At 43.1% G+C, this 23,428-nt stretch overlaps 1 protein-coding gene across 1 annotated transcript in view; it reads left to right on the top strand.

Moving 5' to 3' along the window:
• KCNQ3 (potassium voltage-gated channel subfamily Q member 3) overlaps window positions 1–22,441 on the top strand; it is a 360,642-nt gene extending 338,201 nt beyond the window's left edge. The window contains exons 10-15 of the mRNA XM_003408187.4: window positions 3,138–3,340; window positions 4,304–4,406; window positions 7,160–7,291; window positions 10,818–10,916; window positions 15,372–15,456; window positions 21,555–22,441. Coding sequence (XP_003408235.1) covers window positions 3,138–3,340; window positions 4,304–4,406; window positions 7,160–7,291; window positions 10,818–10,916; window positions 15,372–15,456; window positions 21,555–22,289 — 1,357 coding nt within the window. The 3' untranslated portion in view covers window positions 22,290–22,441. The remainder of the gene's footprint in view (window positions 1–3,137; window positions 3,341–4,303; window positions 4,407–7,159; window positions 7,292–10,817; window positions 10,917–15,371; window positions 15,457–21,554) is intronic.
• Window positions 22,442–23,428: the final 987 nt, after the last annotated feature.

Here is a 23,428-nt window from a genome sequence, read left to right as displayed (position 1 = left end):
CACGTTCTGTGGAAACCAGTCATCCTCTTTCCCCAATCACTTCTGTCATTGCCCAATGGGCTCATGAACAAAGTGGCCACAGTAGCAGGGATGGAAGTTATGTATAGGCTCAGGAACATGGACTTCCGCTTACCAAGACCGACTTGGCTACAGCCACTGCTGAGTGCCCAACCTGCCAGCAGCAGAGACCAACAGTGAATCCCTGATATGACAGCATTCCTTGAGGTGATCAGCCAGCAACCTGGTGGACCGCTTCCATTATGGAAATGGCAGTTTTTCATTCTCACTGAAATGAACACTTACTCTAGATACGGATTTGCCTTCCCTGCACTTGATACCTCTGTCAAAACGACCATCCATGGACTCACAGAATTCCTTATCCACTGTCATGGTATCCCACACAGCATCAACTCAGATCAGGAGGGACTCACTTCACAGCAAATGAAGTGTGGCAACGGGCCTAAGGTAATGGAATTCACTGATCTTGCCATGTTCCCCATCATCCTGAAGCAGCTGGCTTAATAGAACAATGGAAAAGCCTTCTAAAGACACAATTGCAAGTCACACCACCAGGCAAAGAATCACAGCCTGCTGAGGTGCTTTCTGAGGGTAAAGGAATACAGAATGGGTGGTGGAAGAAGATAGTTCTAAATACCAGTTAGGACCACATGACCAGTTGCAGAAGTGAGGACTGAAATTGTTATAAGTATTTCTTCCTGTATGTGTGCATCAAATTTTTTTTTTCACTTATAAAGTTTAAAATGTAAATGGGGCTGGTGCATTTTCAGTTGTACACAGTTGTATAATGTTAGGTGTAAGTATGACTGTAATTGTCTATATTTAGAGATTGTGTATGGTTTCAGGAGATGTGTACAAGTGCCAAGTTGGCAAGGGGTGACTGTGATGGTTAAGGTTGCGTGTCAACTTGGCTGGGCCATGATTCTCAGTGGTTTGGCAGTTATGTAATGATGTAATTTGGCAGTTAGGTAATGATGTAGTCATCCTCCATGATGTGATCTGATGTGATCAGCCAATCAGTTGTAAGGGATGTTTACTCAGGGATGTGGCCTTCATTCAATATATATATGGACTTTCTGGCAAAACTCGCTTGCTTACTCTGGATCCTGCATCCAGTTCATCATCATCTGACCTCCAGTCCTTGGAACTTGATCCAGCTTCCTGACATATTGCCTACTGATCGTGGGATTTGTCAGCCTCCACAACCTCTGAGCCATCTTACCTGCCGATCTTGGGATCTGTTGGCCTCCACAGCCTGTGAGCCAACAGCTTGCCATCTTACCTGCCAATCCTGGATTCATCAGTCACCACAGCCTGTGAGCCAGCAGCCTGCCGCCTAACCTGCTGATCTTGGGTTCATCAGCCCCTGCAGCTACATGACTCAGGAGAAGCCTCCAGCTTGACGCCTGACCCACAGACTTGAGACTTGCAACTGCGTGAGCCATTTCCCTGAGATAAATCTCTCTGTCTTTCTTTCTTTCTCTTTCTCTCTATACATATATATGCTTCACTGGCTTTGCTTCTCTAGAGAACCAACCTAAAACAGGCGGTAAAGTCAAGACAATGGACCTTGTCTTAAAATAACAATTTTGAGTCCATGCGTAACATGCATATTATTACAAAAGAAACTGATAGTATTTAAACATGTTTTTCAAAATATTAATTAAATAAATTTGAGATATAACAATATATGTGCTTCTTTATGAATGAACCTAATGACAAGATCTAGTGGCAGGTCGAATACTACCATAATTTTGAAGCAGTGATGAACAAGAATAATACCAACAGATAATAGGGTATGAACTTATCTGTGATTCCTGTTGTGAAAAGTCACAGGCCTTGAGGATATTACTGTGGTTTGGTTCCTCCATTCATAATTGAAATAGATGCTAAATTTCAGTTGTTGTTCTGTGTCATTGAGTCAATTCCAACTCATAAAGACCCGTATGACAGAGTAGAACTGCCCCATAAGGTTTCCTAGGCTGTAATCTTAATGGAACAGAAAGCCAGGTCTTTTCTCCTTGGAGCTACTGGTGGGTTTGAACTGCCTGTGTTTTGATTAACAGCCAAATGCTTAACTAGTATACCACTAGGGTTTCATAAATTTCAGCTAGAGGGTAATAAATTAAAGATGTAATTTTTCCTCATCTAATCTCATAAAAACCAGTTGCCATTGAGTTGACCCCAACTCATGGTGACCTCATGTATGTCAGAATAGAACTGTGCTCCACAAAGTTTTCGCTTGTTGATTTTTGGGAAGTAGATCTTCAGGCCTTTCTTCAGAGGCACCTCAGAGTGGACTCAAACCTCCAGCCTTTCTGCTAGCAGCCAAGCATGTTAACTGTTTGCACCACTCAGGGACTCCTCTGAGTTCATGGACCCCTCAATTCTGCCTATGGTGGGAGGTCTGTGGACACCAGGTTAAGGACACCATGCTTTATATTATTTATGCTGTTCAGTTTTGTTCAAAGAACAGATGAGAATTTGTCTGTGTAAGTCATCTGAGTGCATGGCATGGTACAAAGAAAAGACAGGAAGTTACTGATGCAGAGGAAAAAGAGGAACAGAGAAAGGAGAACGTTCTGAAACATCTCTACTATGATCTCAGCATTTTATATTCTGCACGTCATTTACCGAGTCCATGGGTGGTGTAGATGGTTAACGTGCTCTGCTGCTAACTGAAAAGTGGGAGGTTCGAGTCCGCCCAGAGGTGCCTCGGAAAAAAGATCTGGCAATCTACTTCCAAAAAATCAACCATCGAAAACCCTGTGGAGCTCAGTTCTACTCTGACACACATGGGGTTGCCATGAGTCAGAATCAACTAACAGCCAACTGTTGTATTTTATTTTTATCTCATTTAAGTTTCATATCAGCAAATGAGGAAACTGAAGTTCAGAGAAGTTAAGTAACACGCCCAAGAAGTAATAGCTAGTAAGTTGTCGAGCTAGCATTTGAACCGAGCATTGTCCTATTTCAAGCTGCAAAAAAAACATTTTTAGGATCGTGAGTGCCCAGTTCCTATTCAGGTGTGGAGGAATGTGTGAGTCTTTATGGAGGGACAGAAATTATGAGAACCTACACTGAAGGAGGAAAATTGTTAATTTTTGCTTATTTTGTAGCCAAAAGCTGGGTCTCTTGGATCGGGTTCGCCTTTCTAATCCTCGTGGTAGCAATACTAAAGGAAAGCTATTTACCCCTCTGAATGTAGATGCCATAGAAGAAAGTCCTTCTAAAGAACCAAAGCCTGTTGGCTTAAACAATAAAGAGCGTTTCCGCACCGCCTTCCGCATGAAAGCCTACGCTTTCTGGCAGAGTTCTGAAGGTAACATATTCTTTCTTACTCCATCTCCTCTACTTCTCCAGTTCCTCAGCCTTTCCTACCCCACCTCTTCCCCTTTCCCATTTGAAGAACTCTCAAGTCGACAAAGTCGCCCTTTCCCTACCCCCCTGAACCAACTTCCTGCTTCATCTTCCTCATTTCCTCTGGGCTGGAGGCAACTGTTGTATATTCCCATGGCTTCATAGATTATAAAGCTCCCAAGTTAGCTTTTTTCACCACCATTGGTCAGGGCAAACCCCTCAGGGAGCGTTGGGCCATGTTGATGGTTTCTACAGGCAGACGGGCTGAGTGAATTATCGTGGAGGTCAACTTGTAGGAGGAAGAGGCCAGCTGCAGAGTGACCTGGAGGATGTAGGGCCTCCGTGCCCCAAGAGGGTGGGAACAGGAGTTGGGAAGCCCTTTCTTGGGCTGTATGAATGATAGCATCTGGCCCCTCTCACTTATGGAAAGGGACAACAAACAGGAAAGACTGTATCCTCAGTGTCTGCAGCACCCAGCCATTGACCCACACCATCTCAGTCAGTCCTCTCTAAGACTGCCTGAGGTGCACGAGGCTCACAAAATGGCTTCCCCAAGGTCATGAGGATAGTGGCTGACAGAGCAAGAATCCCTACTCAGTTCTGTCAGACTATAAAGCCCAAGCGTGACTTTGCTTCCTCTGCAGGACATCTCAGGAACCCTGGAATCATGACACTTCCTTCTGGCCTTCTCCTCTCACTAATAGTCCTGAAATCCAGGCAGCTATGACTTGGCCTTCTGGATAACAGAATGGGGATGATAAGAAAGGCACAGACTTCTCATCTGGAGAATACTGTGTGATTTCACAAAATGGGTACAAAGACTGGAGGTGACAAACCTAGTTGCTAGAAAGGCTCTCACTGAACAAGGCCCCTGAGCCTTCCCAAGTTTTGTGGCCTGGCGTTGACATGAGTGTCTCCCTCCCAGATGCAGGGACAGGTGATCCTGTGACGGAAGACAAGGGCTACGGGAATGACTTCCTCATTGAAGACATGATCCCCACCCTGAAGGCTGCCATCCGAGCAGTCAGGTAATGCTCTCCCTCTCCTCCCTACCTGGGTTCTTCCAAAGGGCCTGGTCCCACTTTCACAGGACTTGGCAGTTGGGATTTAGAAAGGGTAGGCAGGAAGTGCTGTTGGGATTCAGGAAGGTGGGGAAGAAGTGCTGTTGGGATCCAGGAAGGTGGGCAGGAAGTGCTGTTGGGATTCGGAAGGTGGGCAGGAAGTGCTGTTGGGATTCGGGAAGATGGGCAGGAAGTGCTGTTGGGATTCAGGAAGGTGGGCAGGAAGTGCTGTTGGGATTCGGGAAGATGGGCAGGAAGTGCTGTTGGGATTCAGGAAGGAGGGCAGGAAGTGCTGTTGGGATTCGGGAAGGTGGGCAGGAAGTGCTGTTGGGATTCGGGAAGGTGGGCAGGAAGTGCTGTTGGGATTCAGGAAGGTGGGTAGGAAGTCCCCTCAGTAACTCCCAACTCAGATTTGGAGTCCACTCATGTAAAACACAACAGAGAGGATGCTACTTAAAGGAAAATGATTCATGCATTAGCAAGTCATTATGGGTGATTCTTGCTTGTTTTTTTATAAAAATGCTTCCCCAGGACTCCTAACAGTGTTTCCAATTGCCACCCTCTTTCTGACCCTAAACCAGTTGCTGTCAAGTCAATCCCAACTCATGGCGACCCCATATGATCAGAGTAGAGCTGTGCTCCATAGAGTTTTCAATGGCTGATGTTTTGGAAGTAGATTGCCAGGTCTTTCTTCTGAGGCACCTCTGGGTGGACTTGAACCTCCGACCTTTCAGTTAACAGCTGAGCATCTTGATGTCCCATTTCACCACCCAGGACTCCTTTCTGACCTTAGCCACCATTTATTTTAAAAGGGGCAGGGGGACAGCAGTGCACTGACCAGTGCTTCCTCAGAATACCTTTTCTTCTGCCTCTCTTCTTCTATACAGTTCTTTTCATTGCCATTTTTAACAAGATTATCAATTATGGAATTTTTTGTTTGTATTGGATGAGATTATAATCCACCCTGGCTATTTCTGTTTTGCAAGAAAATAAAAATAGTCTCCTTCTTAAAGAAAACTTCATCAGGATATGGGCTTGTAAGCACTCAACAAGAAAGAAAGTGATTTCTAGAAATTAACTTGGGTTCTCCAAGAACTAGTCATGATATATTCTGCAAGGTTCCCGGTCCAATAGGTCAAGCCACTACAATGTATTATAATATGTGGATCTCAGCAAAATGTTTGACCCATTTCTCATGATACTATTATGTACAATATGACTGCAATATGTTTGAAGGAGAACACAACTACCTGGATTCATAATTGGTTAAATGAGCTTATTCAAGGAATATACATTAATGAATCTGTGTCAACCTGGAGGGAGTCTTTGCTGGGATGCTTCAGGGTTTTGGGCTCTGCCCTGTCCTTTTTAGCATTTTTATTGTCACCTTAGTTCAGGGGTCAGCAAACTTTTTCTGTAAAGGGCCAGATAGTAAATATTTTAGACTTTGTCATAATATAGTCTCTGTTGAAAATATTCAACTCTGCCATTGTAGTGCAAAGACAGCCAAAGATAACATATAATGAATGGGTATGGCTGTGTTCCAATAAAACTATTTACAGAAACAGGAAGAGGGCCAGATTTGGCCCACAAGCTATAGTTTGCCAGCTCCTACCTTAGACAAACCAAAAAACCAAACCCATTGCCATCGAGTCGACTCTAACTCATAGGGTCCCTATAGGACAAAACAGAACTGCCCTATAGGGTTACCAAGGAGGAAGTGATGGATTCCAACTGCCAACTTTTTGGTTAGCAGCCGAGCCACCAGTGCTCCCCTACCTTAGACAGAGCTATATAAAAAGCAGGCTTATAAAAATGACATAGTGTTGGGAGGGATGGTAAGTAAATTGGATCACATAATCAATATGCCAAAATACTTAGGTGCTGGCGTGATGGGCTATGACGACCAAGATGCATCTTGATGCACCATAAAATCTAACTGTGCAAGTACAAGATGGGACGATATGGGGTCAGCTGGGCTTCATAACACTGACCATTGATTAGGGAGTTTAATTGATGCTTAACAGGAGTCACTTCCTGATTCGGTCCTCAAGGAGCACTAGTTACCTTGGGTGGTGAGTTTACTGGTTCCTAGGAAGATGAAGGTAAGGGTGGCCACATTTATTAGTTCTGGGTGCTCCATGTTGTAAGAAACCTGAGAAAAATTGGAGAAAACAGGCTTAGTTGTCTTTGCTAGGAGCTCATGAGCAGGAGAATTTAAGATGCTAATGAAGAGGAGGTATATCAGCTGAATTGAAATAGAAAGCAGTGTGACACAGTGATTAAAAGCACAGACTTTGTCAGCATACAAACCTGGGTTTGAGGACCAGCTCTGACTTTGTCAGCTAGGTGGCCCCAAGGAGATGCTAAGTCTCTTGGAGAAAATTTGGTATCTATAAGTTGATCTCTTTAGGATGGCTTATATCACAGTTGGCTCAATGCTGACATATAATGAGAGCACAATAAACGCTATATCTTCTTGTCATTGTTTACTTATTATTCAAATGATTTAACGGTGGTGGTCATGAAGGCGAGGGGCTAGCCAGCCTTTTCCTGTGTGGTCTGAGGGACTGAACTAATGCCAGGAGCTGAAAGTTGTCCCCAGTCAGCCTTTTTCTCTTTGGTTCCTTTTTATCCTGCCTCTCACTTTGCTAGCCCCGTGTTAAGGTTCCCTTCACTCTTTACCCCTGACTCAGAAATGCATCTACTCCGCCTTGCAGAATTCTCCAGTTCCGTCTCTATAAGAAAAAATTCAAGGAGACTCTGAGGCCTTACGACGTGAAGGATGTGATCGAGCAGTATTCCGCAGGACATCTTGACATGCTTTCCAGGATAAAGTACCTTCAGGCGAGGTAAGGCAGTCGCATCTAGAGGGACTGTGCTGTCCTGTCCACTAAGGAGTCAAAGCCAAGTTTAAGGTGAAAGGCAGACAGAAATAATCCAGAATGCAGGGGGAAATTTAAGAGCAAAGATGTTCATCAAGTGTTACTTATAATAGTGAAAATAGGGAAGCATCATCAATTCCTAACTAAATAATGCAAACCATTTTATTGAGTTCCTATGTGTTTTACATATATGTGTCTAATTCCTTATAACCCCATAACCCCCCCCCCCAAAAAAAAACTCATTGCCGTCAAGTGAATTCTGACTCATAGCAATGCTATAGGACAGACTAGGGTTGCTCCATAGGGTTTCTAAGCAGCAGCTGATGGATTCAAACTGCTGACCTTTTGGTTAGCAGCCAAGCTCTTAACCACTGAGCCACCAGAGCTCCTTATGATCCCATAAGGTATTCAATTGTAGGTGGCATTTTATAGATGAGGAAACAGAAGCTCAAATGTCAAAATTATCCTGCGACTTGGTAGCAGAGCTGGGAGTCAAACCAGGTCCAACTGGTTGCAAAGCCCGTGTTCCCTCTCATAACACCACACTTCTGCAATTAGAAAAGAGTGATTAAGAAAAGCATGATACCTGCTCTCATTAAAAACTTATGCACCATCATTTGGACTTTTAGCCTCCAGGACTGTGAGAAAATAAATTTCTCTTTTATAAAGGACAAAAAACAACAAAAAAAAAGTGGTGCACAATCAAAAACGAAAGGATAAACAAAATGGGGTTTATACATATAATGAAAGATTGTTCAGCCATAAAGAGAAATGAAGTTTTGATACATGCTGCAACATGGACAAGCCTTGAAAACATGATGCCAAATGAAATAAGCCAGACACAAAAGGAGAAATACTGTGTGATCCTATTGATATGAAATACCTAGAGCTGACAAATGCAGAGACAGAAAGGCATGACTACCAGAGGTTGGAGGGGAGGACGAATGGAGAGCTATTGCTTAATGGGTACAGAGTTTCTCTTCAGGGTGTTGACAAAGTATGGAAAATAAATAATGATGAGGGTTGTACAGCTGAGTCAGAATCAACTAGACGGCAATGGGTCTGGTTTTTTGGTTTTGGTTATATAACACTGTGAATATAATTAATATCACTGAATTGTATACTTAAAATGCTTAAAATAGCAAATATTTATTAGGAATATTTTACCACAATAAAAAAATCATGCAGCCATCAAATGACATTTAGAAAAAGTATACAATGATATTTTTAAAATTATGTGATCTGTGAAAAGATATGCATGACATAATTACAAAAAATACAATCAGTATTACAAATATAATACAAATATATATATACATTTATACAGACATACATACTGTGCCTAGATCTGGTGATGATATTAACAAATATATATGTACAATATGATTACAAAAGCATGAAAAAACCAAACCCGTTGCTGTTGAGTTGATTCCGACTTATAGTGACCCTATAGGACAAAGTAGAACTGCGCCATAGGGTTCCCAAGGAGCAGCTGGTGGATTTGAACTACTGACCTTTTGGTTAACAGCCGAGCCCTTAATCCCTGCACCACCAGAGCTCCACAAAAGCATACACATATTTTCTCAGCAATACATAGGACACACATAGACTCTCCCACAGAGGAAGGTAGAAAAAAGAGTACAAGGACTTGCCCTCAGGGACTAAACCTCAGGGACTACAGGGGCTATATTGAGATGATAGGGGTATGTGTGATTTATAGTTTTCCTACTTTTTAAATTTATCAAATCTTTTTTAGTGACTTACAAAAGAAATCCTTTTAAAAAGAAAAAAAAAATTAAAAAATAAAGGGTAGTGTCATGTCTAGAGATGTAGAACTGGCCATCAGAATATTAAGTCCTATTTGGAGCTCATCCTCTGAGCTACATGAGATTGCAAATTGACGTGAACCTTCTCTGAGCTTCAGTTTCCTCACCTGAATAATATTTCCCCACTTGGTTGTCCTGCGGAGCTAATAGGAGCATACACGTGGAATGGGAGGGAAGGCAATGGTGCCATGGGTTGGAGGTGTGATTATTCCTGACCAGGATGTCAACTTTGACTGCCTAGCATAGTGGCAGGAACACAGCCGGTGCTCAATGCCTGCTGAATGAAGGAGTACATGAATGGAGTCTGAGCCTAAAGGTCTGTTATTTGTCCAAGTTTGGCTCTCTGTTTTTTCCCTTTTGGCATCATTTATGTATTGTCTAAGCAGCTTGATGTCAAGGACGTAAGACTCCAAAAGTATCGGCCAGCTTTAATGTGTCTGCAGTAGGCCATTGCAGACATAGCTTTCCATCTTCATCAGGCAAATGTGCTTCTATGAGTTGGCGCTGGAGGTTGACTGTCTGAATAGCTAATTGTGTGTCCCCAGGCCGTGCTGACACTTTGGTAGGCCGGGGAGACAGGCAGGTGATTTAGCATGTTAGTGTCACTGGAGGAGCAGCTGGGCTTCTAGATAAGAGGCAGTGATCCACCGCTGTCTGGGCTCATAGTCTTCATGGTCCTGGGTCTGCCATGAGCCTTCAAGACCACTCCTTATCCCCCTCCCCACCCCAAGCCCTGTAGGGCTTGGGGTGGGGAGGGGGATAAGGAGTGGTCTTGAAGGCTCAAGCCTTCAAGGTCTTGAAGGTGGGGAGGGGGAAGGCTCAAGCCCTGCTTAAGCACAACCGGCGAAAAAATCCCCTGTCCTGTTTGCAGGGCTTGGGGTGGGGAGGAGGATAAGGAGTGGTCTTGAAGGCTCATGGCAGACCCAGGACCATGAAGACTATGAGCCCAGACAGCCGTGGATCACTGTCTCAGGAAGCAGCCAGTGCCTTGTGCTGAAATGGAAGCAGGAGGCTGGAGCTGGTGTCAGATCTGTCACTCCAATGGCCAGAGAAGCCGGTGGAGCAGAAGTATTCTGCACAGCTGAAAACGGAGCCCAGGATTTGGCAGTAAAAACTCCCTAACTAGATGTTTTGGGGTGGGATAAAAGAGCTGGAAGAGGAGATAGGCTTGCAGCTCATAAATGACATTTCCTATAAGAATAACAAGGTGCAACTCTCACCCTGTCTTGGTGGTTGGTTAGTCTGCCTCCCTCTCCCCTGCGATGGGCAGGTGCTCTGGGTCCCACAGGACAACAAAGAATGATAATGTATTGAAGTCATAAGCTGACCCTCTCCTTTTCTTTCTCACCCCCCTCCCTCTCCTCATCCTTCTCCTCCTTTTCTCTCTCTATCTCTCCCCCCTCTTTCTCTCCTTTATCTTCTTTCTCTCCATCTCCCTCTCCTCTTTCCCTCTCTCTTCTTTCTCTTCCCCCTCTCTCTGTCTCTCCTCTCTCTCTCTGTCTCTCTCTCCTCTTTCCCTCTTTCTCTTTCTCTCTCCCTTGCTCCTTCTCCATTTATATATTCCAAACCCATACCTGACTTCAGAATGAATAGACTTATTTGTTTTCCTCTTGGTACAAGCTGTGTGATTTAATGCCCCCCCCCCCTTTGTGCATTTTCTCTTTCAGAATAGATATGATTTTCACCCCTGGACCTCCATCTACTCCAAAACACAAGAAGTCTCAGAAGGGGACAGCCTTCACCTACCCATCCCAACAGTCTCCCAGGTGGGGCTTGTGGCACCAAAGCCCATGAACAGCTTGCTCTGGATCCTGAAAAAAAAAAAAAATTCCTTTCCTTGGCTCTTTCTTTACTTCTTATTGAAGTGTAATATAATGTGCACACAGAGAAGAGTGCAAAAATGTACACCTCAATGAATTTTACAGAATATTACCGGTACCCTAAGAGCAACCCTCACCCACCTGGGTAGCAATTATCTTGACTTCCAACAGCATCTTTTATATTTGCCTACTTTATACTTTATATATAAATTAAATTATATGGTGTACACTGTAAATCCTCATTTTTAAGATGGCTTAAATGTTTTAAAACTCTGTAAGCCAAAGAAAACACACAGGTGGGCTGGATTTAGCACACGGGCCATCATATTTTGACCTCTGCTTTAATTCAAGACTGCTCAGACTGCTCAGCCTGCTGGATCGAGGACTTGCCAGGAGTCAGTAGCTTCTGAAAGAGAAATCAGCTATGTCGAAAGTACTTAACATTAATGGTTGGGTGCAATGTCTTGTTGCTGTTGTTAGTGGCTGTTGGGTCAGCCTGACTCATGGTGGCCCCATGCACAATGGAAGGAAACACTGCCTGGTCCTGTGTCATCCCCATGATGAGTTGCAGATCAGAACAATATCTAGGCTCCCTGAAAGTACTTGTGTATGTAGACCACACAGGTATTAAAATTCACTGGAATTGCACTAGATCTTAACTATGCACAGCCAAAGAACAAATGCAATGCACATCTCAATACCATTTTCCACCTGCATCATCTTTTGCACCATTTTCCAGATTTAACATTTGTTTTTCATTCTTAACGGAATGAACCAGTTGAAATATTTATGTCCACATGTCCACTGTATAGAATTTCATAGATTAGACACACTGCCCCCCCCACACGTATGAATTTAGGAAAATGGGAAACTGTCAAGAATGAAATGGAATACATTAAGATCGATATCCTAGGCATTAGTAAGCAGAAATGGACTGGTATTGGCCATTTTGAATCGGACAATCAGATGGTCTACTACGCCAGGAATGACAGCTTAAAAAGGAATGATATTTTGATTCTTCGTCAAAAAGAACATTTCAAGATCTATCCTGAAGTACAACTCTGTCAGTGATAGGATAATATCCATATGCCTACGAGGAAGACCAATTAATATGACATTTATTCAAATTTACTCACCAACTGAGGCCAAAGATGAAGAAATAGAAGATTTTTACCAACTTCTGTAGTCTGAAATTGATCGAACTACAATCAGGATGCACTGATAATTACTGGTGATTGGAATGTGAAAGCTGGAAGCAAAGAAGGACTGGTAGTTATAAAATATGGCCTTGGTGATAGAAACGATGCCAGAGATTGCATGATTGAATTTTGCAAGACCAAAGACTTCTTCATTGCAAATACCTTTTTTCACCCACATAAAGGGCAACTATATATATGGACCTCGCCAGACGGAATACACAGTGATCAAATCGACTATATCTGTGGGAAGAAACAGTGGAAAGGCGCAGTATAATCAGTCAGAATAAGGCCAGAGGCCGACTGTGGCACAGACCATCAATTGCTCGTATGCAAGTTCAAGTTGAAACTGAAGAAAATTAGAACAAGTCAACGAGAGCCAAAGTAGGACCTTGAGTATATCCCACCTGAATTTAGAGAACATCTCAAGAATAGATTTGACATACTGAACACTAATTCCAGACAAGCTGTGGAATGACATCAAGGACATCATACATGAAGAAAGCAAGAGGTCATTAAGAAGATGGGGACAAAGAAAAGACCTAACAACCTAATAATTTTGCAAAAAAAGGCCTTGCAAAATTCAATCATGCAATCTCTGGCATTGTTTCTATCACCAAGGCCATATTTTATAACTACCAATCCTTCTTTGTTTCCAGCTTTCACATTCCAATCACTAGTAATTATCAGTGCATCTTGATTGCAGTTCGATCAATTTCAGACTACAGAAGTGGATGTCAGAAGAGACTCTGAAACTTACTCTTGAACGTCGAGTCGCTAAAGCAAAAGGAAAAAATGAAGTAGAAGAGCTGAGCAGAATATTTCAAAAGGCTGCTCAAGAACAAAAACCTGGAGACAGAAAACCAAAAGGGAAGAACACGCTCAGCATTTCTCAAGCTGGAAGGACTGAAGAAAAAATTTAAGTCTTGAGTTGCAATACTGAAGGATCCTATAGGGAAAATATTAAAAGACGCAGGAAGCATCAAAAGAAGATAGAAGGAATACACAGAGTCACTGAATGAAAAAGAATTGGTCAATGTTCAATCATTTCAGGAGGTAGCATATGATCAGGAACTGAAAGAAGAGGTCCAAGCTGCACTGATGGCATTGGCAAAAAACAAGGCTCCAGGAATTGACGGAATACCAAATGAGATCTTTCAACAAACAGAAACAGAGCTGGAAGTGCTCACTTGTTTATGCCAAGAAATTTGGAAGACAGCTACCTGGCCAATATACTGGAAGAGATCCACATGCCTATTCCCAAGAAAAGTGATCCAACCAAACGCGGAAATTATCAAACAATATCATTAATACAACATGCAAGCAAAATTTTGCTAATCATTCAAAAGCGGCTGTAGCAGTACATCGAAAGGGAACTGCCAGATATTTAAGCCAGATTTAGAAAAGGACGTGAAACCAGGGATAGCACTGCTGATGTCAGATGGATCCTGGCTGAAACAGAGAATACCAGAAAAACGTTTACCTGTTTACTATGCTAAGGCAAACAAATTATGGATAACACTGGGGAGAATGGAAATTCCGGAACACTTAATTGTGTTCATGAGGAATCTGTACATGGATCAAGAGGCAGTAGTTCGGACAGAACAAGGGGATACTGCATGGTTTAAGGTCAGGAAAGGTGTGTGTCAGGGTTGTATCCTTTCACCATACCTATTCAATCTGTATGCTGAACAAATAATCTGAGAAGCTGGACTATATGAAGAACTGGGCATCAGGATTGGAGGAAGACTTATTAACAACCTGCGTTATGCAGATGACACAACCTTGCTTGCTGAAAGTGAAGAGGACTTGAAGTACTTACTGATGAAGATCAAACACCACAGCCTTCAGTATGGTTTACACATCAACATAAAGAAAACAAAAATCCTCACAACTGGACCAATAAGCAACATCATGATAAATGGTGAAAAGATTGAGGTTGTCAAGGATTTCATTTTATTTGGATCCACAATCAACACCCATGGAAGCAGCAGTCAAGAAATCAAAAGACACATTGCATTGGGCAAATCAGCTGCAAAAGACCTCTTTAAAGTGTTGAAAAGCAAAGAGGTCACCTTGATGACTAAGGTGTGCCTGGCCCAAGCCGTGATGTTTTCAGTCACCTCATATGCTTGCGAGAGCTGGACAAGGAATAAGGAAGACCAAAGAAGAGTTGACGCCTTTGAATTGTGGTGTTGGAGAAGAATATTGAATATACCATAGACTGCCAAAAGAAAGAATAAATCTGTCTTGGAAGAAGTGCAACCTGAATGCTCCTTAGAAGCAAGGATGGCGAGACTGTGTCTCACATACTTTGGACATGTTTTCAGGAGGGATCAGTCCCTGGAGAAGGACATCATGCTTGGTAAAGTAGAGGGTCACGAAAAAGAGGAAGACCCTCAGTGAGATGAATTAACACAGTGGCTGCAATGATGGGCTCAAAGGTAGCAATGATTGTGAGGATGCCACAGGGCCAGGCAGTGTTTCGTTCTATTGTGCAAGGGGTCACTATGAATTAGAACTGACTGGATGGCACCTAACAACAACAACAACCACCTCCCCTACACACACACACACACACATATACACACCCCACACAGACACACCCTTAGAGTAGAAGTTCTCAATCAATAGTCTGGTATTGAAAGGTAACGAATTTAATTTAGAGGAATCAAGCACTCTAGGCATTGTTAGTTGTTTTATTATCTTTGACACCAGCCAGTACCAGTTGCTGTCGAGTCAATTCTGACTCGTGGTAACTGCGCAGGTGTCAGAGTAGACCAGTGTTCCGTAGGGTTTTCATTGACTGACTTTTCAGAAATAGATCGCCTGGCATTTCTTTTGAGGCACCTCTTGGTGGACTCAAACCTCCACCTTTTCAGTTAGCAGCTGAGCGTATTAACCAATTGCATCATCCAACTTTGTGTCCAGCTGTGACACAGAGGTTCTTTAACAGCAACTTAATATTTGGTTTCAAAATTTCCTGCAGTGAAGGTAAGCATGAGACAATGACTGGTGTTGAAATCAGGAAAATGCTGGCCTTTTCTGACTCACATGTGCCTCCAGAGCTGAGTGGCCTCCTCCAGGCTGCATAGGCTTGAGGGGAGGAATCATCAGTCCATCGGCCTAGGCCTGCCTCCCAGGAACAGCCTTGCAAAGCAAAAAGGGATCTAGTGCTCTTATGTAACTGTTGACTTTTTCCTAGGAATGAACCATATGTAGCCAGAGCATCCACATCAGAAGTTGAAGACCAAAGCATGATGGGAAAATTTGTAAAAGTAGAAAAACAGGTAGGTCTTGTCCTTCCCTCACCAAAAAAACAACTATATAAAATTTATTCACAAATGCCATTTTTCTTAAGGAGATAATGGACTCGAGTAATAGCTTCTACTATTCAAAAAAGGATATGGAATTTAATCCGTGATTTAGCACTTAATGTCTAGGCCATCATGTGCAAATTAATTAGCTGTTCTGAGCCTCAGTTTCCTCATATGTAAAATGGGGATTTTAACACCTCATGTGGCTGCTATGAGGATTAAATGAATTGATACATATACATTATCTAGACTAGTTGCTGGCAACACAGCTAATACTCAACAAATGGTGGCTACTGTTATTATGCAGGGTTCTTAAGAGAACTGAATGAAATAGCGTATACAAATGGTTGACACATCAACTGCTTCATGGTGATCCCTTAAGAAGTGTTAGTTGCAACTGACTCCTTTGCCATGAGAGCAGAAAAACTGGATGGTGCTTGGCTATCATTGCTGAACATTTTGATCAAGGATTCTACACAAGAATCCTGATCAAAAGAGGGAAAAATGTGGAACAGAATTTCACATTATCTTGGAAACCAGACACTCTGGAGCCATAGACTCTGGATGAACCCCTGAAACTATTGCCCTGAGATAATCTTTAAACATTAAACAAACAAACAAAAATCCCCTGAAGTCTTCTTTAAACCCAACAGTAGTTTAGCTTAATTAGTAAAGAATGTCTGCCTCGAGCATTGGGACTTTTACAGAATTATCTATATGGGATAAAAGTGACAACAGCAACTCGAAAGGTTAGATGGGAAGCTTAGAGGGCAATGATTTCACGTTAATGGTGGAGGAATAATTCAGAAAAGGTGGGTGAGGATGGTTGCACAACTAGAGGAATGTAATCAATGTCACTGAACTGTATATGTAGAAATTGTTGAATTGGTGTATGTTTTGCTGTGTACATTTTCAACAACAACAAAAAATAAATAAATTTGAGAAGAAATGGGAGTTCCCTTCCTCCCATTTATTGTACCTTGATCCTCCTTTCCTCCAAGTCCAGGTCAGTGGGTGGCCAGTGTGAAGAGGGCTGGGGCGGACAGGCTATAGGTGGGGCTCGTCCAGGACAGAAAGAGAAACCCATTCACCCACAGCATCTTGCTGAGCTCACCTCTTGCCCCCATAGTAAAGCAGCTTACGTTTTAGCACAGTCTGCCTGACTTTACATGTGATAAATGGCTCTGCCAGCTTCCTCTGGGATTCATAGCAATCCTTTTATTTTATTCATAACCCAAAATCGGATCCCTGCAGGGGAGGTGACAGAAAATGTGGATGATTCTTCTCTTTTTGGCATATCTAGAATGTCATTTTTCATTTTTAAATGTTAATTTTTCATCTCAGCTCTTCCATTTACTAGGTCTCTGATCTTTGACAACTCATCTCTTGGTACCTCTGTTTCCTCACCTGTAAAACAGAGATAATAATAGAATCCATCTCATAGGGGTATTGTGAAAATTAAATTGGTTAATGTTTTTAAAGTGCATAAAACAGCGTTGGATACTAATGAACTGCCATCTAAGTATTAATGCCCCCAAGCATCTGTCAGTCTGTCGTACTGTGGGGCCTTGTGTGTTGCTATGATGCTAGAAGCTATGCCGCCGGTATTCAAATACCAGCAGGGTCACCCATGGCGGACAGGTTTCAGCTGAGCTTCCAGAGTAAGACAAACTAGGAAGAAGGACCCAGCGGTCTACTTTCTGAAAAGGATTAGCCAATGAAAACCTTATGAAAAGCAGTGGAACATAGTCTGATATAGTCCCGAAAGATGAGCCCATCGGTTGGAAAACACTTAAAATACGACTGGGGAAGAGCTGCCTCCTCAAAGTAGAGTCAACTTTAATGAGTCAAGCTTTCAGGACCTTCATTTGCTGACGTGGCATAACTCAAAATGAGAAGAAACAGCTACAAACGTCCATTAATAAGCAGAACCTGGAATGTACGAAGTATGAATCTAGGAAAATTAGAAATCATTAAAAATGAAATGGAATGCATACAGGTCAGTGTCCTAGGCATTAGTGAGCTGATATAGACTGGTATTGGTCGTTTTGAATCAGACAATCATATGGTTTACTACACGGGGAATGATGACTTAAAGAGGAATGGTGTTGCATTCATTGTCAAAAACAACATTTCAAGATCTATTCTGAAGTACAACGCTGTTAGTGATAGGATAATATCCATATGCCTACATGGAAGACCAGTTAATATGACTATTATTCAAATTTATGCACCAACCACTAAGGCAAAAGATGAAGAAATCAAAGATTTTTACAAACTTCTGCAGTCTGAAATTGATTGAACATGCAATCAGGATGCACTGATAATTACTGATGATTGGAATGTGAAAGTTGGAAACAAAGAAGGGTTGGTAGTTGGAAAACATGGCCTTGGTGATAGAAACAATGCCAGAGATCACAAGATTGTATTTTGCAAGACCGACAACTTCTTCATTGCAAATACCTTTTTTCACCCATATAAACGGCGACTGTACAAATAGACCTCGCCAGACAGAATACACAGGAATCAAATCGACTATGTCTGTGGGAAGAGACAATGGAAAAGTTCAATAATCAGTCAGAACAAGGCCAGGGACCAACTGCAAATCAGACCATCAATTACTCATATGCAAGTTCAAATTGAAACTGAAGAAAATTAGAACAAGTTCACGAAAGCCAAAGTAGGACTTTGGGTATATCCCACCTGAATTTAGAGACTATCTAAAAATAGATTTGAAACGTTGAACACTAATGTCTGAAGACCAAATGAGTTGTGGAATGACATCAAAGGCATCACACATGAAGAAAACAAGAGGTCATTAAAAAGACAGGAAAGAAAGAAAAGACCTAATGGGTGTGAGAAGAGACTCTACAAATTCTTCTTTAAAGTCAAGTAGCTAAAGCAAAAGGAAAAAATGATGAAATAAAAGAGCTGAACAGAATATTTCAAAGAGTGAGAAGACAAAGTAAAGTATTATGATAACATATGCAAAGACGTGGAGTTAGAAAACCAAAAGGGAAGAACACGCTCAGCATTTCTCAAGCTGAAAGAACTGAAGAAAAGATTTAAGCCTTGAGTTGCAATACTGAAGGATTCTATGGGGAAAATATTAAATGACACAGGAAGCATCAAAAGAAGATGGAAGGAATACACAGAGTCACTATACCAAAAAGAATTGGTCAATGTTCAGCCATTTCAGGCGATAACATATTATCAGGAACCCACAGTACTGAAAGAGGAAGTCCACGCAGCACTGGAGGCACTGGCGAAAAACAAGGCCCCGGGAATTGACCGAATACCAATTGAGATGTTTCAACAAATGGATGTAGTGCTGGAGGTGCTTACTCATCTATGCCAAGAAATTTGGAAGACAGCGACCTGGCCAACCGACTGGAAGAGATCCGTAATTGCACACATTCCAAAGAAAGGTGACCCAACCAAATGTGGAAATTATTGAGCAATATCATTAATATCATATGCAAGCAAAATTTTACTGATCATTATTCAAAAGTAGCTGCAGCAGTGTATCAACAGGGAACTGTCAGAAAATCAATCCGAATTTAGAAGAGGACATGGAACCAAGGATATCATTGCTGATGTTAGATGGATCCTGTTCTGAAAGCAGAGACTACCGGGAACATGTTACCTGTGTTATACTGACTATGCTAAGGCATACAACTGTGTATTATAACAAATTATGGATAACATAGCAGAGAATGGGAATTCTGGAACACTTAATCGTGCTCATGAGGAATCTGCACAAGGATCAAGAGGCAGTTGTTTGAACAGAACAAGGGGATACTGCATGGTTCAAAGTCAGGAAAGGTGTGTGTCAGGGTTGTATTCTTTCACCGTACCTATTCAATCTGTATGCTGAGCAAATAATCTGAGAAGCTGGACTATATGAAGAAGAACGGGGCATCAGGATTGGAGGAAGACTCCTTAACAATCTGCGTTATGCAGATGACACAATCTTGCTTGTTGAAAGTGAAGAGGACTTGAAGCACTTACTGATGAAGAACAAACACCACAGCCTTCAGTACGGATTACATCTCAACATAAAGAAAACAAAAATCCTCACAACTGGACCAATGAGCAACATCATGATAAACAGAGAAAAGATTGAGGTTGTCAAGGATTTCGTTTTATTTGGATCCACAGTCAACAGCCACGGAAGCAGCAGTCAAGAAATCAAAAGATGCGTTGCTTTGGGAGAATCTGCTGCAAAAGACCTCTTCAAAGTGTTGAAAAGCAAGATGTCACCTTGAGGACTAAGGTGCACATGACCCAAGCCATGGTGTTTTCAATTGCCTCATATGCATGTGAAAGCTGGACAATGAATAAGGAAGACTAAAAAAGAATCGACACCTTTGAATTGTGGTGTTGGCGATGAATATTGAATATACCATGGACTGTCAAAAGAATGAACAAGTGTGTCTTGGAAAAAGTACAGCCAGAATGCTCCTTAGAAGTGAGGATGGCAGCCAGGACTACATTTCACATACTTTGGAGATGTTGTCAGGAGGGATCAGTCCCTGGAGAAGGACATCATGCCTGGTAAAGTAGAGGGTCAGGAAAAACAGGAAGACTCTCAACGAGATGGATTGACACAGTAGCTGCAACGATGGGCTCAAGCACAGCAACAATTGTGAGTGTGGCGCAGGGCTATGCAGTGCTTTGTTGGCAGTGGTCACTGTGAGTTGGAATCAACTCAATAGCACCTAACAACAGCAACAAGAAATATTAATTATTATTAAGGTATGGATGCCTTACCCAGTACTGTGCCTCAGTGTCCTCATCTGTAAAAGGCGATGACAATGCCTGCCTGCAGTGTTTTCTGATGAGTTATGGACTGGGGAGAGAACATCACACTCACACATGTGCAGACACTCATGCGTTCACACTCAAAAAGATTCAAACGAAGTCCCAATTTATGTGGACAGGAGCAGAGGCAGCTTATTTCAATGTAGTTTCTCAATGCCCCCCCAGCCTCCTACGGGGGGTCTCCAGGTCTGTAAAGCTCAGTTCTTGCTAACTACTGTCCTTATATATTCGAGGTTTACATTGCCGTGTAGAAGTGATGTATGCCAACAATCCACATGCTTCCGTCTAAGGAAATTTTTGCAAATCAAGAACTCCTGCTTCTTGACTGAAACAACATTGTCGTTGTTATGTGCCATCGGGTCGTTTCCGACTCATAGCGACCCTGTAGGACAGCGTAGAACCCCCCCATAGGATTTCCAAGGAGCGGCTGGTGGGTTTGAACTGCTGACCTTTTGGTTAGCAGCCAAGCTCTTAACCACTGTGCCACCCGGGCTCTAGTCAAACAGCATTATAAAGGCCATATTCATCTCTGAGGGATGAAGACAGTGTGTAAGGCTTGTCCTTGAATAATCTCTCTGCTTCCAGCCTTTGCTTTCTGGAAAGCCCTGGCCTGGGATGTTTCTAAACCAAACCAAAACCCAAATTGGTTGCTGTCAAGTTTATTCCAACTCGTGGCGACCCCGTGTGTTTCACAGTACACCTATACCCTACAGGGTCTTCAGTGACTGTGGTCTTTCTTCCAAGGCTCCTCTGGGTGGATTAGACCCACCAACCTTTTGGTTAGTAGCCAAGCACTTAACCATTTGCACCTCTCGGGGGGTCCAGGTTATTTCTAGATTAGCACTAATAAATGTGCAGCGCCTCAGAAGTCGGAGGCACATAATAAATTACTGGCTGTAGTTCTCATTGTTACGAATTGCAAGAGTGCTCCTCCCTTCTGAAAAGTGACCAAAAACACCACACTTACTACCGCTGAGTCAGTTGTGACTCATGGCAACCCATGCACTGCAAAGTAGAACTGCTCCATAGAGTTTTCTTTGGCTGTAACTTTAATGGAAGAATATTGCCAGGCATTTCTTCTGTGGTGCTGCTGCGTGTGTTTGAACCACCAACCTTTAGGTTCGTAGTTGAGTACAGTTTGTACAACCAAGGGACCTGCTAAAAGTAAACACCGCAGTATTTCCTCTGAACCATTAACAATGACCCCCACCTCCTAAGAAGTAATTCCGTTTCCTTGTGTTTTCCAGGTTCATGACATGGGGAAGAAGCTCGATTTCCTCGTGGACATGCACATGCAACACATGGAGCAGCTGCAGGTCCAAGTCATGGATGACTACCCAACCAAGGGGCCCTCCTCGCCAGCTGATGTGGACAAGAAAGAGGAGAACAGGTACTCCGATTTGAAAACCATCATCTGCAACTATTCTCAGACAGGCCCCCCTGAGCCCCCCTACAGCTTCCACCAGGTGCCCATCGACAAAGTCGGCCCCTATGGGTTTTTTGCACACAGCCCAGTGAACCTGCCCCAAGGGGGACCCAGTTCTGGAAAGATTCAGGCGGCCCTCCCTTCCACAGCAACGACATATGCAGAAAGACCCACCGTTCTGCCTATCTTGACTCTTCTCGACTCTCGAGTGAACTACCACTCCCAGGCTGAACTGCACGGCCCCGTCTCCGACCACATCTCCCCCCGGCAGAGACGCAGCATCACACGGGACAGCGACACCCCCCTGTCCCTCATGTCCGTCAACCACGAGGAGCTGGAACGGTCTCCGAGTGGCTTCAGCATCTCCCAGGACAGAGACGATTACATGTTTGGCCCCAGCGGGGGGTCAGGCTGGATGTGGGAGAAGCGGTACCTCGCCGAGGGTGAGACAGACACTGACACAGACCCCTTCACGCCCAGCGGCTCCATGCCTCTGTCCTCCACGGGGGACGGCATTTCTGATTCGATATGGACCCCTTCCAACAAGCCCACTTAAAGGGGTCACTGGCTGACTCCTCCTTGTAATGTAGACAGACTTTGTATAGCTCAGCACTCCCACACCCAGAGCTTACCAGTGGATCACACTGGCTGCCTCTAATGCATGCACGTGCGTGGTGGCCCCCACACAGGCAGGGGCTTGTCACCGCCTTGTTCCTCCCCACGTCACCACAATGAAGCTGCCTCCTTTTCAGCATGGTTTGCATGACTTTACAGTATATATAAATGGTACCTCTAACCTCTTCTGGGATACACACGGATCTGCTGTTCTTACTTTTAATCATGATTGGACTGGTACAGGGAGAAATTATTGACAAACTGTGCTATTTGTCTGTTTGGTTGGCTGGTTTGGGGTTTGGCTTGGTAAGCAGAGAAAGTAGTTTTAAGTGATTTCTAGGATCACTGCCCCTTTGTGTTAAACACTGCAATGACATTTTCTGAAGAAAGGAAACAATTTTCTCAAGACATCACTCGGAGTATCAGTGTGGCTGCCTACTGAGCTGACGCTGGCCAAAGAACAAGATAGTCATTGTGTCTCCAATACCAAGACATTTTTAAATTATTTTATTAAAGGAAGACTGGCACAACCATTTAGAAGCTCTCAAAGGAACCTCACTTAGCCTGCTGTTGTCCCATGCCTCAGTTTCCTCATCTGTAAAAGGTGGTGATAATCCCAAGGGTAGCTTTTCTGATGTGTCATGAATTGGCAGGGGAGAAAACACACTCACACACTAAAGTGAAAATAGTTCCCAATTTATGTAGTCAGAGATAATGAAATTTATCAGAAGTGGGGGCCCCTCTGGGCAGGAAGTAGGTTCAGTGCCTTCAAAATGAGGTTCCAACTCACATTCCTCCCCACGATACTTAAGTTCAAAATATAAATTTACAATAGAAATTAGAGCCAAGACGGGCGTGCAGAAATTATCTGGTCCACAATGAGACACCTTGGGCTCAGTCCAAGTGACCTTCCCAAGGTCAGTCAGTTTCCTTGTGGAGAGCTAGGACTCTATGCCTAACTGCTGATCACCACCACCCCCCCGCCCCACCCAGAACTGGTCTCCTTTCAACACCCCACTGTGCCATATCCACAATGGGACCCAGAAATCGTGCCAAGATACCAGTCCTCTGTGCCTGTGG

The sequence above is a fragment of the Loxodonta africana genome, chromosome 14 (genome assembly GCF_030014295.1).
Source record: "Loxodonta africana isolate mLoxAfr1 chromosome 14, mLoxAfr1.hap2, whole genome shotgun sequence".
NCBI lineage: Eukaryota > Metazoa > Chordata > Mammalia > Proboscidea > Elephantidae > Loxodonta > Loxodonta africana.
This window is presented reverse-complemented; position numbering and strand designations above follow the sequence as displayed.